At 35.1% G+C, this 18,429-nt stretch overlaps 1 protein-coding gene across 1 annotated transcript in view; it reads left to right on the forward strand.

The window, feature by feature from the left end:
• The first annotated feature begins 632 nt into the window (after positions 1–632).
• Positions 633–18,429, forward strand: part of LOC138326466 (potassium voltage-gated channel protein Shaw-like) — a 51,420-nt gene continuing 33,623 nt past the window's right edge. The window contains exon 1 of the mRNA XM_069272568.1: positions 633–912. Within this exon, the coding sequence (XP_069128669.1) occupies positions 633–912 (280 nt within the window). The remainder of the gene's footprint in view (positions 913–18,429) is intronic.

Here is an 18,429-nt window from a genome sequence, read left to right on the forward strand (position 1 = left end):
ACATGGACCAACAAGGGCGGTGTACGGGCGAACAGGATCGCAAAGCTACACAGTAACACACTGGATTAGGATGCTTAACGTTAGAGGGATCGTACCGAATTACATCATACTGGCCAAAAAGTCAATTCGATATTCAGTGGGGATACTTGATAACTGGCAGCGCAGATCCACTTAATACCTACCATATTTATGACATTCTAATAACTGAGCTTCATGTTTCCCTGTGCTAGTAGCATTGACGCTGGTCTATACCGAAAGTAGAGCTTTCGTCTAAGAAGGAAAACTACCAAAACATTGAGCGAGCACGTGACTAGCCTCAGGTTGTGCATAACAAATAAAACAGAATACGGTTCCACATGCCTTATTTCCAGTAATGATTCTCTCTTCACAATATGGCGCTTTATATCTGGAAGAGATGCGTCTGAGATGTTAGTGTCAGCTGACACGGCATTCATCTGTCACCATTGAAATGTCTGAGGTGTAAACGATCTCAATTTGGCGTCCAGTAGTGAAACAGTTAACTGCACAGATGATTTAATATACCCTATGAAATCAAATCGTCTTTTTCCGTTTGTGAAACTGATTGAAATTTGAAGAGGAGGATGAGGTTTTTCTGTTAATATTAATCGGCTATGAATAATGGAAGAAAAGTTTCCGACTTCTATGAAGAAGTTGGTGCCACTCCTATCCGTAGAAATGGACCGCGGTTATGTGGCGACGATGAGAGGATACTGTTGAATGTGGGTGGGGTGCGTCACGAGACCCACGTAGCTACCCTAAGGAATATACCCTGTACCCGTCTGTGTAAGTTGGCCGAGCTTCACGTGATTTCTGCGGACAGCAAGAGGGACGAATATTTCTTTGACCGCCACCCTTCAGTTTTTAACTCTGTCATTGATTTCTATAGAACAGGTATGTTATTTTTTATCTAAATTTTTCACGTTTTTTCTCATTTCTTTTTAAAATTTGTTTCTCTTTCATACGATATTTCAATTAACATGTCTTAAACATATATTACCATGCATAACTATATATTTAAATTGTTGTTTGTCAACAAATATTTTCATATATTTTCAATATCAACATACCAAAATCCATGTAAAGTATAATGTAAATATTATGGAATGCAAGCGTGAGTGAGTGAGATCAGTCTTTGCGTCCATAAATCGTCTTTTTGTGGTGCCTCATGACATCTGTTACTGGCGTCACAGAAAACATTACAGGCGATGTATGTTCTTGTGTCCAGGGATTTTGTAATACATCGAGCATTGATTTGATGTTATGTTTTGTTTACACGTGCCACTGCACGACCGGTCCATTGAGGCGTGACGTTTCATTAAGTTTAAATGTCACTCGAGAATGCACAGTAACACTACTACAGCAATATTGCGATCGATCGTTTGATAAATACATCGTTATTTCACTGAAGACACGTATCTAAACGTTCATCACACGTTCAACATTTACATGTTAATTTGATATATTGAAGGTCATCAACACCAATCTATATTAACACTGCCCTCGAGTACGTCTCGCAGACAGCGGTGTGTGTGATGTTCACTTCAGAATGGTATAGAGAATTTCGTGTCACGGAACGTGTTGGGTAAATGTATAAAAAAAGTCCCGAGTTTTTCACAACGTTCATTATTTACAGAATATACAATAGTTACAGTAATTAAATCCCGAACATCAAAGCTTCAAAGAGACCGTCAAGAAATTATTTGTCAGGTCATTTTCTCGGAGGCAATGAAAACAAGGATGAAGCCGATAGGTGTGTGATGGTTGATTAGGATGGCAATAACGAGACCTACATTAGCGCTAATGTGTCTGGTAGTTACCTAGCATTGCCCCCTGTCACGCCCATCATATGTATATGTATATGATTGCCTCATAAGATAAATCAGTTATCTCCCGAAAAAATAGATAAGGTATTTAAGAGATGATGTATTATACATGACGGTAGGATTACAATAGTCATGATGGCATCTTCTCTTATAGTCATGCCTCTACCGCTTCATAGAGAGAATCCAAGGAAAATGAAAAAAATAACACTGTTTATCTGGACGATTGTAGATACTGATGGAAATACGGGTGACATGACTTCATTAAAAAATGCGAGTGATCAGGCTGTATACAAATGAATCGTATAGACCCATTTCAATATGTGTGATATAATCCTATTCAAATATCATGTGAAAGTGGAATTATCAACGAATAAAAAATATTAAAATGTGAATTGTAAATGTAAATGATTCCACTTTAGACACACAACTCTAAAATTATAACATTGTGACAATAATGAGTTAGCAAAAATATCCATAGTTACAGTCGGAAAATGCTTTCATTTAAATGTTGGTTAGCTATATTCACAATGATAAGATACCATTCCCCTTTCTGTTGTATAAGATTACTACTACTTATAATAAAAAGGACATAAAATCCTCAACAAAATCTTATGCAATACTTCATATTTTTTTGCCTTTTCGAATCTGTATCGTTCTTTAAGATTGCTAATGAAATCATGCCGATTGTTTGTATGCATTGGTTTACCCTATCCATTTATTAAATTCGTGCTCATGCAGTGCTTTTGATAAAAGAAAATAAAGAGCGTACAAGGTTATCTTAAAAAAGGTCCCTGACTAGCCAATACAATGTGCCATCGACGTTTCTAGAAGTCTGTGAGCGAAGAGTTACGTTTACCATTTCACCGATTTCTGTTATAACAGTAAAGTTGTAGCGACGTTTGGATACTATTTTTGTAAAATACATATTATGTAGACCCGACCTATATAATCACACCATTATGATAAGATTGACGGTTGTGTCTATATCATACATTGGGACATGAGCCATGTTCACGACCTGTAATATACCGGACCTCTAAAGTATGTGACTACGTAAATAGTGGATGATGTTTTAGGCCTTTGTCTGTCTACTAGACAATACATAATTGTCTCTCGCCTTGGTCTAGTAATCATTGAGATTTTCTAACAATATGTGTGGTCGGATTCACGCTTTACTGTTAAGCTGGTGGCAGACTGGACAGACAGACGAGAGAGCAGCTTACATCCGAGACAGTGTCTGATATTTCCCCCAGATACGTAATGAGCACGTGTCATGGACATTAGCTTTTGTAAGACGCATGCTTGTTTTGTGAAGCAGAGGAGTGATTACATACAGTAGGTTGGGGAAGTCAATTGACGTTATGTTGTCTTACATATAACAACAACAGACAAGTTTGTAGCTGATGTTTGTGGGTCAATAATTTACCTCTTCAACAAATTTTGACGGCTTTGATTTCATATTGACAAAGATTTGTTTTGATCGATGCAGTTGCAGGGATACTATTTGGTAGATATGTCGATCTACACGTTGAATTTTCAGTTGACTTGAAACAATTTGATTGGCCAGGTTTTAGATTCACGAGAACAAATATGTTGCTTTAAGGTTGACTTAATATGGTAGATGATATTATTTGGGACTTTCATAACAAAAGTTTTATGAAAATTTGTGCTTTGTATGACATTGTAGGTGTTTTGTATGTTGATGTATGTATGCTGTATGAAATCCATGTATGCTGTATAAACATTTATGTTTTAATGACTACGGATATGTGTTGTATAAACAAAAGTATGTGTAGCATTTTTTTGTATGGTGGTGTATGTGATTTGTATGATAGTGAATGTGTTTTGTATGACAATGGAAATGTTTTATGACTATGAATGTGTTTTGTATGACTATAGATGTGTTTTGTATGACAATGTATATGTTATATGACTATGAATGTGTTTTGTATGACTATGGATGTGTTTTGTATGACAGTGTATATGTTATATGACTTTGAATGTGTTTTGCATGCCTATGGATGTGTGCTATATAATTATCTATAGGGTATAAGTGAAGGTTTGAACATACAAATGATTGGTATATTATAGGTTGATAGTTTATCAGCGTTACATAACACCTTATACTAATTATGGGGTGATTTTGCGAGATAGTACGGTAGTATGTCAAACTGAGATAGATGCAGACGTGATAAAAGTATGTTGGAGATAATGATTGTTTGTCTGATCCGGTGTAAACAGTATTGTTGCATGAAGTGATGAATGTACGTTCTGGAACTTACAAGAGGAACAGGTATGAGGGGAGAATTAATGTCAAGGTACGCATGACAAAATAATGTGGATGTTCGATTACGTAGCATAAAAATCAAGGTGACATATAAACAATATAAAAACAAGAAGAAAATAACATATTAGGTGATTTAGGCATGTATATGCAAGACTTGGAATATATTTCTGGAAGGGTGTGGATGTTCATGCGAGCCTGGTTGTGTATTGATAAATGTTGGAAAGATGACAAAAAACTCGAGATGTGCGTGTATAGGTAGTACACACGTGTAGCACGCTTACATTATGATGCAGATAGGCTGCTATCGATTCTTATGTAACTTTACCTTACCAGGCGCATGTTCTACCTTCATTCTATCTTCGATCAATGGTACCACAAATTCACACTATATAAATATATAATGGCAGGTTTATCAAATTCACAGCATATTACCATAAAAATATCGCCAATACAACATATTCACAGCACATATAACCAAAGTACCTCAAAATTCCACAGGGACACCACCAAGACCACGAATTTACGCCATATTTGGAATATTGAAAGTATTGTAAATTGATTTACTGTCATGTAAAACATCAACTATATCACGAATCCACCTTTGCAATATTGCTAGTATCACTGTTATACCATAACATCATAGAAATACCGTCAGTACCACAAATATATGCCATGGAAAATCATCAGTACCATATGAAATTTCAGTACGATAAATCCCAAGTGCCTCAAACAATAAACAACATTACAGCGAAACATCTTCAATTGCATAAAATAACCACATTTAAGAACGCAAACATCTTTTTTGAGTCACGAATTTCTGTACATTAGCTTAAACATAGCACAAAATCATTAATCGCATTGCGAAGAATAGTCTTTGGAATTACAAAACTTATATTATGTTCATTACATAATTTTGCCACATTGCTAGCGTCAAAACTTGTCTCAATAGAACTAATGTTTGGTTAAAATGCCCTAGTGTAGACCTTTTCCCCATATAAATAGTGTTTTTATCATAGCGTTTCATCATTGATACCTGGGCCCGGCACCATAAAACTATTCTCAGACAGATTTTTTACTCAAGTATATGATTTTACATAGGCTTGAGTAAAAAATCTATCTGAGAATGTTTTATGGTGCCGGGCCCAGGTATTTATCCCATGTCATTAGATAAACACCATCTGTACTACATACATAACCCATATTACATTCTAGCACTGAACACTTACTGCTATATTATCATATAAATACACTGTACCGTTATTCCCCAACACAATTTGCCATCACGCCATAATGATTTAAAGCTTTACGGCTGTATAATTGTATATTAATACAATAATGAATATTCTATCTCTCTGGCAGCAGTTGGGGATCTGTATCATTATTTACGACTTCAATAAACTATGCCAGCATTCTGTATTGGGATTAAATTAAAGGCCATTAAAATTAAAAACAAACCCATGGCTAATAGTCAATTGTGAAATGAGGATATTCGTGTTATTAGGCTTTGTGAAGGAAGGACTCCGCTACACCCACAGCCACTGTATGTAGCTCCTCGACTTGTAGCCACGACTACACCAGTAAAAGGACATACATTATCCTGCAATGTTTAATCGACACAAATCTTCCTCGATCAATGAAGTTCGCCAGCTCGTCAATCATTATCACTGCACATTGCTGTGTATCTATCAAACAGGAAGCATTTTGTTCAGATTAATAATCCGTACGAACGTTTCATTTGTCCACAAAGCCGGAGGCACAACCGAAATCGTTTTCAAGCCGACACATCTCTAAATCTACAAGGTTTTGAATCCGCTCGCTGCCGACATCTTTTGTTTTTGAAACGCCACTGGGATGATCGCCTTTTATTTAGTATCTATTTATGTTGCAAGTAGGCTTTAATTCCCATGTATTGGTTAAATTAGAGTCGTTTTTATGGTATCAACCCGAGTCAGGCATAGTTTTCCCCTGCCATGGAATCGCTAAGCACCGCTCCTGTTGGTGTATATGGCGTCGCGTTGCTATGGTAATATAGACTCCGAAGCAGTGCCAATACATCGACCAATTGTTTTCATCCTAGAATAAAACGTCAAGTCTTTTCAAAATTTATATGAGTTTGCCACATAACTCCCTTGCCTGCTATCGACTGAATTCATCCATGTAATATCTTGTGTGTCACAATGCAATATGGCTGACCAATACGCCGTCATGCTTTAGACAATGAGGTGACGTCAGGAATCGAAAATATCATGTTTTGACTGAAATTAAAATTTTCAAAGTGGTGTGTTTTGTTGTCATGTGACAACATCGTGTTAAAGTCAGCTCGCCAATGACTATTCTGGCAATTGTTTTGTGATATTGAAGCAGGAGTGAAAATGTGGAAAATGCCCAAATCCATCTATTGCATCTCGCAAACAAAACAAAGATCTAGTTTGAATTTAACAATATCGAAGGTTGAACACATGAATAAGATTTACTTCATATTGAAAGCAAATTAGACTGCATTAATCCTGTGGCCACATTAGATCTCCTTTTTCAATCTTTAAAAACAACATTCTTGTCAAAGCTACTAGCTTCTATCAATGTCCTCAACATACCTAAAACGTACGTTTCGATGAGGTACCCTGTTACACCTATCAATACTTATACGATTAATATTAAACAGTTCTTCTGCTACACCTATCGACAATGATACAATCCTATTTTACCATCACATAATCCGCTGTGCGCTTACTAAAACAAGTTTGGACATCTGATGTCATACCGAAATTATGGGACAGAATGAGTCACCACCGAGAATGTCAAGGCAGAATGGTTTTATCAACAATGCTTTGAGATGTGCTGATTAGAATTGCTGAATAAACTTTAGTTAAGTTTGACACGTAATTCTATTCCATGTAGTTATTAAAATGTATATTGGATCTTAAAACTAATAATACAGTGGTCATTTATGATAGACATATTTTAAAGGCAATCTTAATATTGGTATGTTCAGTGATTAGAGTGTAATTTAACTGGATATTTAAACACGCATTTCAGCAGTTTTCGTTTTGCTTTCGATAGACTTATTAACAATATTCACACACACACACATATTTGTAATTTTATGTAACATCACATTTAGGCGCCGTTTACTTTTCATTGTAGGAGAGAAAATATAAACATAGAATATTTAATTAGTGTTAATTCAATATGGAATTTCATAAAACTATTCTAAGAATATTTGTTTACAAGCCATGGCGAGATGCATGTCAATTTTGAGATTATATTACAATAGTGACATATCAAAAATATTACATAGACGAGGTCGATGGATATCAGGTGGAATATATGATAAAGCAGTATATAAAAAGACCTGCAAATGACAATAAAAACATTTCGTATACATGTCATATTCCTGTCTCTTATAACGTATGTTTTAATTTGTTTTTAGTGTCATTCGAGAAAAATAATGTACTTTGACGCTGGGTCATTAGTGATCTGATGGATGTCAATTTCATGCTTGGTTATATAAGATGTCATGTTTCAGGCGGAATTGATTCACAGAGCTAGGGTGATTTTATCCAACCAACATTGATCCGAATACATTTACAACCAAAAAACGGAGAGGTAACTATGTAGTGTAAAATTATGATTCACGCACAGATAATCCACCAGGGAATTCCAGATCCGATGGACATGAAATATTCATTCCGGTCCGATAGAAATTTTTACTTTATTCTTATCAGATTAATTTCAATAGTAATAGTGGAGCACCGCGTTGTTGTTAATCATATAATGTTTTGTTACCATTCTTACACAACACAAACTCACCTATACAGTTCTAGTTTTAATGACGAATTTGTCACACTCTGGTGTGCCCAACACAATTGATGCGGTACATGTGGACTCTGGGTCATTGTTTTGTTCCTAGAATTGACGGGAAGCTGATGATAGTGATAACGTTGTTTGAAACAGTTTGACGTGGCATCAATCACCAGACGAAATAGGACTGTGGTAGGCAGTATCTGACACCAGAGATTGCATCTATGTCGACCGAAAACAAAGCTATATAATGGCGGCGGAATCGTAATACATTTGTTTATCATTACACCGTATGCAATTGTAACAAAATAAATACAGAGGCTTCATTTATGTTTGAATAAGGTACGTTTTTGTTTGACATGAACATTATTTCATTGTCATCCTACATTGAATGCGTATGATGTGTATAACCAGCCATCCTCGATACTCCAGGGGTTCCGATCACTTACGATCTCTACACCCCTGGACTATCTCATAGTGAAATTTAGGCAGCTCAGCAGAAAACATTTGACCAATCATAGACCAGCAAAGATTTCCTTTGAAGACTACAAAAAGAGCGACGCCCAACTTCAAAGCCACACAGTCAACAACAGTGTACCGTTATATGGCTCTTTTGATGTACATCAAACGACTAAATTACCTGTTCTGTTGCCTCCAGTTTTACTATGAGATAGTCCAGGGGTGTAAAGATTGTAAGTGATCGGAACCCCTGGAGTATCGAGGATGATAACCAGTTCTAATGGACTACAGCATACGAACAACCTGGTGAATTTGAAATATTAGAGTCTACTAAAACCGTAGTTACTCGCACAGAATAGTTCTAAACATAAAACGGGGGAAAGACTCGGTTGCTGTCAGTCTAATGAGACTGAGTGAGGTGTGCTATCATTTGTGTCATCATAGATGATTCAAGTCGGTACGATAGCGCTATACATTGCACCTAATCAACTTCACGAACATGAAGTAGTCTCACAAGCTGAAATCCTATGGAAATATATATTCCTAGTCAATATAAACGAAAATGTAGGAAGGCTCGTGAATAAGTTTATAGAACCATGTGCTTTGGAGTACCATGTGCTCTATTTCACAAGCGGTGTTTAACAAACAGATTTTGAACAAAACTGTTGGTAATCAGATGTTGATAAAAAGGAGTATCCCAAAGAATGGTCCAAAACGGGCACATTACATATGTCTATAAAATGATGCTTCTGCTGGATGAGGTTTGCTGCAGCCATTACGGAATTGAAAAAAAAATCTGACTTGTAGCCACCCACTGATTGGACTGTTTTTTCCTCCAGGCGAGACATAGTCTTTAAACGTTGAAGTGCTGTTCCTGATGAACGTTCAGCATAAATTGAGTGGGACGACTGGTTTGCCCGTTGTCAATATAATGTGACCGGGTGGGGTGGGGTGTTTGTTCTCTTTAGTATGATTCAGCGAGATGGTTGTATAAATATGAAAACTCTTTAAAAAACGCAAAACTAACAATACGCAATCTCCCAAAATACTCAAGCACACAACACATGGTATAGAAAGGAGATAGTCCGTTAATGATATTCGGACGTTTAGCAAAGTCAAGCATTCAACCAGCATACACAGGATTAGACGTTCATTTTTAAAAACGCTCAATTTACATTGGAATAAGATGTAACTTTCTTTTTGCTAACACCATATACCTGAGATGTACGATTTCCATTAAATCCTTCTAGACCATAAACTTGACGCAGACACGATATATCTAGAATACATCGTAATGGGTGTTTGTGGTCAGACTAACCACAGGTTGCCGCCATTACTGTACCGGGGTTAATCCTGCGGAACTGTTGCACACCGGCTGTTTTGGCTGGCTTTTTCACATGCCTCCTGAACATAGGAATTTTTCTTAAGGAACAGCGATAAAGCGTGTTTGAAAAGATCAATAAACTGATCCGATTTCAAGTTGAACGCATTTATTCAGCTTGTTGCTGTAATGAGCAAATTTAATTAAGTTCACGGTGTTAGTTCGGATCAAAATCAAGCTATATTCGCTCAGCAGCAGAGAAGCGGGCTAGAACAACATTGTCATATACATGGCGTCATCTAAAAATGAAGTCACCGTCTGCAGTTTCCATTAAGGTAAAAAGCTAGGCTGTAATCGAGATGTCATGCATTGTCAACATATTTTAGATTAGATGTTTGTTTAATCTCATGTCTTGAAGTCTACTTTGCTAATGAAGACGCTCTTCAGTTAATGATATAGAAAAACAACAATTATCTTCTTCAAAATAATTACAATGATTTCACAAAATTACACGGCAGCACAAAAATTTTCATAACACAGCCGTTCTTTGTGCTTTTCCAATTAATTGCTTTTGTGAAGGTCGAAAAGGTCATAAGTGGTGGGTTTGGATGATTATATTGTATGTTTTGAGTTCCGATTTGTACACTGACGGTTTATGAGGTAGACCAAAGGCGGAATATATAAGGTTAGAGACTGATGTGTGGATCAATGGTTCTGGTTAAATGGCAACGAGAGGGCTAATTGGTAGGACGCTTATCTACAGGATTGGCCAATTAATGGTTACCGCCTAATTAGTATGGATAGGCTGGCTCACGCTTCAACTCCTGGCGCGGTAACATGATTTAATTCTGCTCTAAAATAGCCAGGTAGAGCCCTTAATATGCGACTCAGAGACGTCGAAAGAAACGAAGTGTCAGCATCTGTTCCCGATGAAGTTATTCAGTTGTTACATGTTTTATAGAATATTTTTCAAATATCATATGAACGTGGATATCCAATATTCATCCCGATGTTAAGCTTTACATACAAAGATAGTCATAATGTAGGTAAACGACAATGTGTCTGGGTAAGAAGGATATTACAATTTATTCTGTTTCATTGGCGTCCATAAGTGTTTACCGAAAATCTCGTCGAAATGTGTCTCATACGTGAAGTATAAGTTATTGGTAGATACGTATTCTGTCCCTATGTTTTATTTTTCACTGTTGTTACTGATACCACACAATTAAATAACCATAATTTCATAAAAATGCATCACATTGCGTCAAGTGTTTGTTTTTAATTGAAAAAAATGTGTTAGCGAACTTCGATTACTGTATAACATGCAGTAAGCTGTTTTCATGTGAAGAAAAATGTTCGTGGTTTGTATATGAAACAGTGCTTTAAATAATGCTTATAACGCTGTTTTTTCAATACCACCAAAAAGAAAGAAAATTTTTAGACAACGAATAATTTGTGTTAATATGCAGCATCAAAACATAACGAATATAATAAAGTATTCTACAGTTTTAAGTACAAAGAAAAATTATTGTGCTTATAGCGTTTGACTATCGCTGATATACTATTATTACGAGCGTTGTCTTTGGCTGCATGATTCAGTAAGATTGTACTATAAAATGGTCACTATAACAAGGAGACACAACACGGATATAACGCGGAAAAAACCCAGAAAAATCCCTCAGAGTTGCTACAAAGTACATTTATCCGAAGTACTGTATAGGCTACACAGTGCTTACATATTTTATTAAATACAGTTAGAGTTAAATTATTTTTTGATATATTATTTTAATGTACAATAATATTCTGGATATTTCTTAAAACTTATGACAGATGGTGGATCACTGTTATATTTGTGCTCATAGATAGAACATTTAACGTATCCCCGTAAGTTGTTAGTGGCGTTATATACTGAGATATTTATCTGACCATTTATATATACACACAATTAAATATTTTATGATGGTTAATGCAGCTGGTGGATTCAGTTTAACTACAATCCCTAGATTATTAATATCTATGCAGTGATAGTGTTCGTTAGCGAAGCATGGTGGTAGCATGTGATGAGAACTGAATCAATTTAACGGAGTGTGCTCACCGTGCTGTACATACATATCTAACGTAAAAACGTAAAATTATTTTTTATGTCGACACAGAAATTATTATTTTAGTTTGATGATATTTACATGACTGGATAATATCAAGTGCGTTAGATTAGATCACTAGCTTTTCATTTTTTTTTTCATATTGGAGTTCATTTTATTCGGTACATCATGTAAAACTCCAGTAGCGGAAATCGAAAATTTGCATGTTTTTGAAGAATAACGTTAAAAAATGTCGTAACCGAGACAGTATACGTCAGTAAAGAAAACTGACATATATCATTTTAGTATTTGAAAGCCGTGAAATATATTTTTTTGTTATATTAACAAAAAAAAAAAAAAAAAAAAAAAAAATAGAGAAAACATCGGATGCGGATAACGGGATCCGATAAATTCAAGATTATGAATACTGTTGAAATGTTTTACGACCGACAAAATGATCTAAAAGCGAGGTTCTATATTCTCATATATACTAATATTCTGATATTTACTTCATGTCTTAAACATATGGCTCAAATAAAACAATGATATAAATTTACATTTACCTGATAATTATTGTTTTGGTAGATATCTATAGCAATAGAAAAGGTATTGTAACGTGGGGCATTAACATATTTCATGATCAGCAATAATGAATTAATTGAAAAATCAATTCATTATCAAAATAAAATGCTATTCATGTTGATCTTTCTACAAAGAATATAATATATATATTATTTCATCGCAATGAATACAACAAATGACGACAGCGACCATAAATTAACAGATTGTCTGACACTTAATTGTGTTTTTGTTTTATAGTTCTGACGTGAACTACTCTGCTGGAAGGATGCGAAAATTAATAAGATTGGAAAAGGAAACTAAATTTGGGATTTCATTCTTCTGCTTGACGACGTAACTAAAAGATAAATTTAAAAAAAGTAGAAGTATTCACCAGTCGTCCGTCGTGTGTCCGTAAACAATTTACATTTTCGACTTCTTCGAAAACCGCTAAAGCAAATTCAATAAAGGCTTAAGACCAATCTAATTGAGAATTATATGGCTCCAACCCCCAAGGGCAAAAAGGGATAAATTTACTGAAATTTCAAAACTCTTCTTGTCAACGCACCAATATATTAAAATCAAATATTCTTCATACATATAGAAAAGGTCAGATTGATAAAATAACTGACTTACTTCAAGAGATAGATTTGATAGATACAATGTGCCTATACAGGGTGTTTATATGTCTCTGCTTCACTCAGGTGACCGTTAAGGTCCTTGAACCTCTTATTTGTTTTGTGACGTTAAGGGAAATATTGTTTTATGCTTAGTCTAAGCTTGTTGAACTATTCTGTTAGGTATGTGACATAGTTTTAATTGTGTTAAAATGAAAAAAAAACATGTATTTTCCAATTTGTCGTAACTCTGGCTACTTGAAACCAGTAAAATTGTATTGATGTTAGCCGATGTAAACAAAAGATTTTTTTTGTAACATTAATGATGTTTAACCTTTATCCTGCATTAAGTGCGTGACTACCCTTGTGGTGTACAAATGTTGCCATAGCAACACAGGTGAATATGTCAAATGTATATAGTTTCTCGCCTTTGTTTCGTGCGAGAGTAGAATTATAGTTTGATGCAGGAGGCGGGCTGATTACCCTGGAGACCAAACTATAGTTTGTAATGTCTCACCATAATGAACCGCATTCATTAATAATTCATGGTCCATGACCACTAAAAACAACTGCCCCCACCATCAAATGTAAAAATGTATGCCACTCACAACAGTTCTATTGTACCAATGCGTTTTTAATATGAATGTATAACCCATGAGCTAAAAGAAATATACCAAAGGACGAAAACGTTACAACTCGTTAAATGTATAACATTTTTGTACAGTTTTTGTGAAAATATTTTTTTAATTATTTACATAACTTGGGTGAAACATGTTAGAGAAACTTATGATGTAAAAAATCAACCTTTCCATAACTAGTCTAATTTTCCATTAATAATCTCACCAAATCACAAAATATAAATCCCCTAAGTTATGCTTTGTAATACATCCGAGTCTATATCTAATTCAATCATCTGGGAAGTTCTTTTTGCGATGGCCTGCTATCCTTATGTAATTAATAAGTTATGAGGATATCGCCACAACTTTTTTTCCATAAACGCCAATTTACTGTAGTCATAAAATAGTGCTTTGATGTCAACGTCATGTATATATATATTTATCACACAGAAAATGCGTTCATAAAAATGAAACATTTAGTTATTATACTGGTATTTTCTCGGTAATTTCTGGTGGCTGCGAAATACGCACGATTTTTAATCGCGCTCCAAAATAAGTTGTTTTACATTATATTAAAGTTTAATTTTGTTAATATTTTTAAACAGTAAATATCAATAAAACATATCACTACTCCACACAATTTATCTATGTAGGGAATAGTCATATAGTTGATTGCGCAATGTCAATAGGATTCAAATAAACGCATAATGGAACAGTTAAGATCCATTATTGAAATAAATACAAAACATCGTGTATTAAGACAACTTACTTCTTTGATCCTTTGATGATTTTTTACCAGGTTTATTTTGTGATACTCTTTTTACCTGGTTTATTTTGTGATACTCTTTTACCTGGTTTATTTTGTGATACTCTTTTACCAGGTTTATTTTGTGATACTCTTTTACCAGGTTTATTTTGTGATACTCTTTTTACCTGGTTTATTTTGTGATACTCTTTTACCTGGTATATTTTGTGATATTTTTTTACCTGGTATTTTTTGTGATACTCTTTTACCTGGTTTATTTTGTGATACTCTTTTTACCTGGTATATTTTGTGATACTCTTTCACCTGCTATATTTTGGTTACTCTTTTACCTAGTATATTTTGTGATACTCTTTCACCTGCTTTATTTTGTGATACTCTTTTACCTGGTATATTTTGTAAAACTCTTTTGTGAGATTTGGTTCACAGTGTTATTATTATTTTCCAAGGAGTTTGTATCGGAATTTTAAAGGAGTTAGCTTCTATTAATCTTATGAACATAATTTGTGTCTTAAGTCATAAGGATATTTGTCACGATAATTACACACTAATAATCATGCTTTTTGAGATTTCCTAACTATGTCATCTGTGTTATAGTTTGAATAAACTTGATTACTAAGATAAAACAAATCGCTCTACTGTCGCTACGGACCACTGTTCCACGTTGAATATAACATGCAAAAGAATGTTTTTAAAGACTACATGAAGAACGTCATTAATCGTTGTTACCATTCGATATCATTTTCGTACTCTTCAGCTGGCTAAACATAAAATATAAGAACATCGATTGTAATCTGAAATTATCGGATTGCAATGAGCTTTCTAGAAAGGAGGCCATCAAATAAAGCAATTTTAATCCAATCTTGAGTTTTGATAACATGTTTATGTACAGAATTACAGATCAGTCGATCTCGCAATACAGAACTACAATCTTCGTGTACATGTATATGGGTGTATAAAGAAAAGTAATTTGAGGAAGATTAATAATCTCCACATAGTACACGCCATCTTACATAGGTTATCAACTAAAAGGAATACATAAACTAAAATGGATGACTATTTTACATTTCCTCAATCTACTCCAGTCTTGAAATCCACAAAAATCGATTGCTGGCTGAAATTCTATAATATATGTTGAAATTCCATATTCTTGTTAAAAATGATTTATTCCTGAAAGCGATTTAATATGATAGCTTTTACCCGAACCGAACCCTGGTTATCAGGTTTTATTGATAGCCCCATATTCATCACGCGCGTACATTACCGACTTCCCAAGAACGCTGATGAGTTATTGGGACAATTTAAAACGGCTGAGAATTACATCAGCTTTCCACTGTATTCAATTAAACTTGCATAAGAAAACATGGTTTTTATTTTGGTGTTCTTGTAATGCTGCTGTTCATCCAATTCTTGTGTTGTTGCCTTTCTGTAGACCTTAGCCCGCAATATCAGTTGTTTATTGAATCATTTACTGAGCTCTATTATCATGAAGAACCAAATTTGTCATACGCGTAAGCTAGTTACCACAATAAACAAATAGATTTTAACATGGAAGACCTCGGATTGCTGTTTTATTAGGATTTAACATAATATATGATAAGGTAACGCAGGGTGTCTCGTTATATTTCTCGCATGTTTTGTACTCGTATGGCTAGGTGGAATATCAAATCGCATGTATGGCATTGTCTTTTTCCCTCACCCTTTCCCTTAATCATACTACGGCTAGGAATATTGAATCGCTGTAGTAAGCAAAAGTAAAACTGATCCGCAGTAGAAAACTGCGGAATATCGACCCATTCTGCATTGCATGAATATGTCGTCTGCCCCGGCTTTTTCCCGCTTTTATTTCACTTCTATTAGCTTGTCGTTCCGGAATCTCGAGTCTGTCGTTTACTATTGTAACACGTTCTGACTCTAAAACATCTCTTTGTCTTTGCGAATTGTCATGCAAATAATCATTATAGCGATATGCGCTGTGTGTTCTTGAATTTCCACCGTGAACATATTGATTGCGCTTGGAAAAGGAAATTGCTAGAAATACACGGCAATGGCAATGATCAATAGGTCAGAACGACCATATGTGTCTAAAATGGAGATGTAACAGTTGTGGTTTTGTTAGTACAGGTAGTTAAAAGAGATACTATTATCTTAGAAGTCTTAGACTTTTTACCTTATATCATACTACAGGAGTGTTGCAACAGTTACGGTTCTGCACAGCCAACCTGTTGCACAGAAATTTAACGATCCCTCGTAAACAAGGAATATTGTTGATACATGTACACATACTATTTGTTTTACGCACTACTTACCCTGAGAGAACAGCCATTTCTAATGATATGATTAATGTTTTATAAAATACATTTGCATATACTCATTTTTTATCAATATCTGAAAACAGTAAATAAATCAAATAAAGACAGTAGCACGTACATGTTTTGTTGTGTATCTGTAATCACCAACTCTATGTAGTGTTTTGTAATTTTGGTGACTTCTGTACAATATATGTTTTGTTGTGTATCTGTAATCACCAACTCTATGTAGTGTTTTGTGACTTTGGTGACTTTTGTACAATATATGTTTTGTTGTGTATCTGTAATCACCAACTCTATGTAGTGTTTTGTGACTTTGGTGACTTCTGTACAATATATGTTTTGTTGTGTATCTGTAATCACCAACTCTATGTAGTGTTTTGTGACTTTGGTGACTTCTGTACAATATATGCCCTACAAGTATTTATATTTTTGTCGTCCACCACAACACGTTATTCTGTTGGTGTGTTGTCTCCCTCAACATGTAATTATGTTGCTGTGTTGTCCCGTCCTATACGTAATTCTGTTGTTGTGTTGTCTCTCTCAACATGTAATTATGTTGCTGTGTTGTCCCGTCCTATCCGTAATTCTGTTGATGTGTTGTCTCCCTCAACATGTAATTATGTTGCTGTGTTTCTCGTCCTATCCGTAATTCTGTTGATGTGTTGTCTCCCTCAACATGTAATTATGTTGCTGTGTTGTCCCGTCCTATCCGTAATTCTGTTGTTGTGTTGTCTCTCTCAACATGTAATTACGTTGCTGTGTTTTCTCGTCCTATACGTAATTCTGTTGATGTGTTGTCTCCCACAACATGTAATTATGTTGCTGTGTTGTCCCGCCCTATACTTAATTCTGTTGATGTGTTGTCTCTTTCAACATGTAATAATGTAGCTGTTTTCTCGTCCTATACGTAATTCTGTTGATGTGTTGTCTCCCTCAACATGTAATTATATTGCTGTGTTTTCCCGTCCTATACGTAATTCTGTTGATGTGTTGTCTCCCTCAACATGTAATTATGTTGTTGTGTTTTCTCGTCCAATACGTAATTCTGTTGATGTGTTGTCTCCCGCAACACGTAATTATGTTGATGTGTTGTCCCGCCCTATACTTAATTCTGTTGATGTGTTGTCTCTTTCAACATGTAATTATGTTGCTGTGTTTTCTCGTCCTATACGTAATTCTGTTGTTGTGTTGTATCACTATACCCGTAATTGTATTGCTCTGTAGAACATGTAACTCGTAATCTAGTCGCTGTGTTGTCACTTGCGTTAGAAGTGATTGTGTATCTATTCGCAATTGCCGTACAGAGTAGTTTAAAGCTAATTATATTTCTTTAATAACTTTTCCATATAAACCCGATTATACTTGTCACTTACACGATATAACCCTGTACAAAGTCCGCATTTTATAGATAGCTTTATTCTTCTACCGTCGAAAGCATTCTGCACCAAAAGAAGTTGTTTCTTATCTTCTGATAGCTTGGTTCTCGGATCACTATAAGCTCTATATAACTAGTGTGTACTGTGATGACCTATGTGCCGTCGGCTCTCGTCGCCCTCCCGATGGCGCCTATATCATTAAAGACATCAAAGTGATGTATGACAAACCAATGCTAAGGCTTGTGGTGTTCACAGACAAGGATTTCAGCATTATACGTAATGGAACTCGAGTATTAGTTATGTACATGTTTTGAGTAACTGTCTAGTAAGATTTATCATCAATACCGCATTGCGGAAAACATGAAAATTTCCTTTTCAATGACGTGTTATTAT

Source organism: Argopecten irradians, chromosome 6 (assembly GCF_041381155.1).
Source record: "Argopecten irradians isolate NY chromosome 6, Ai_NY, whole genome shotgun sequence".
Classification (NCBI taxonomy): Eukaryota; Metazoa; Mollusca; class Bivalvia; order Pectinida; family Pectinidae; genus Argopecten; species Argopecten irradians.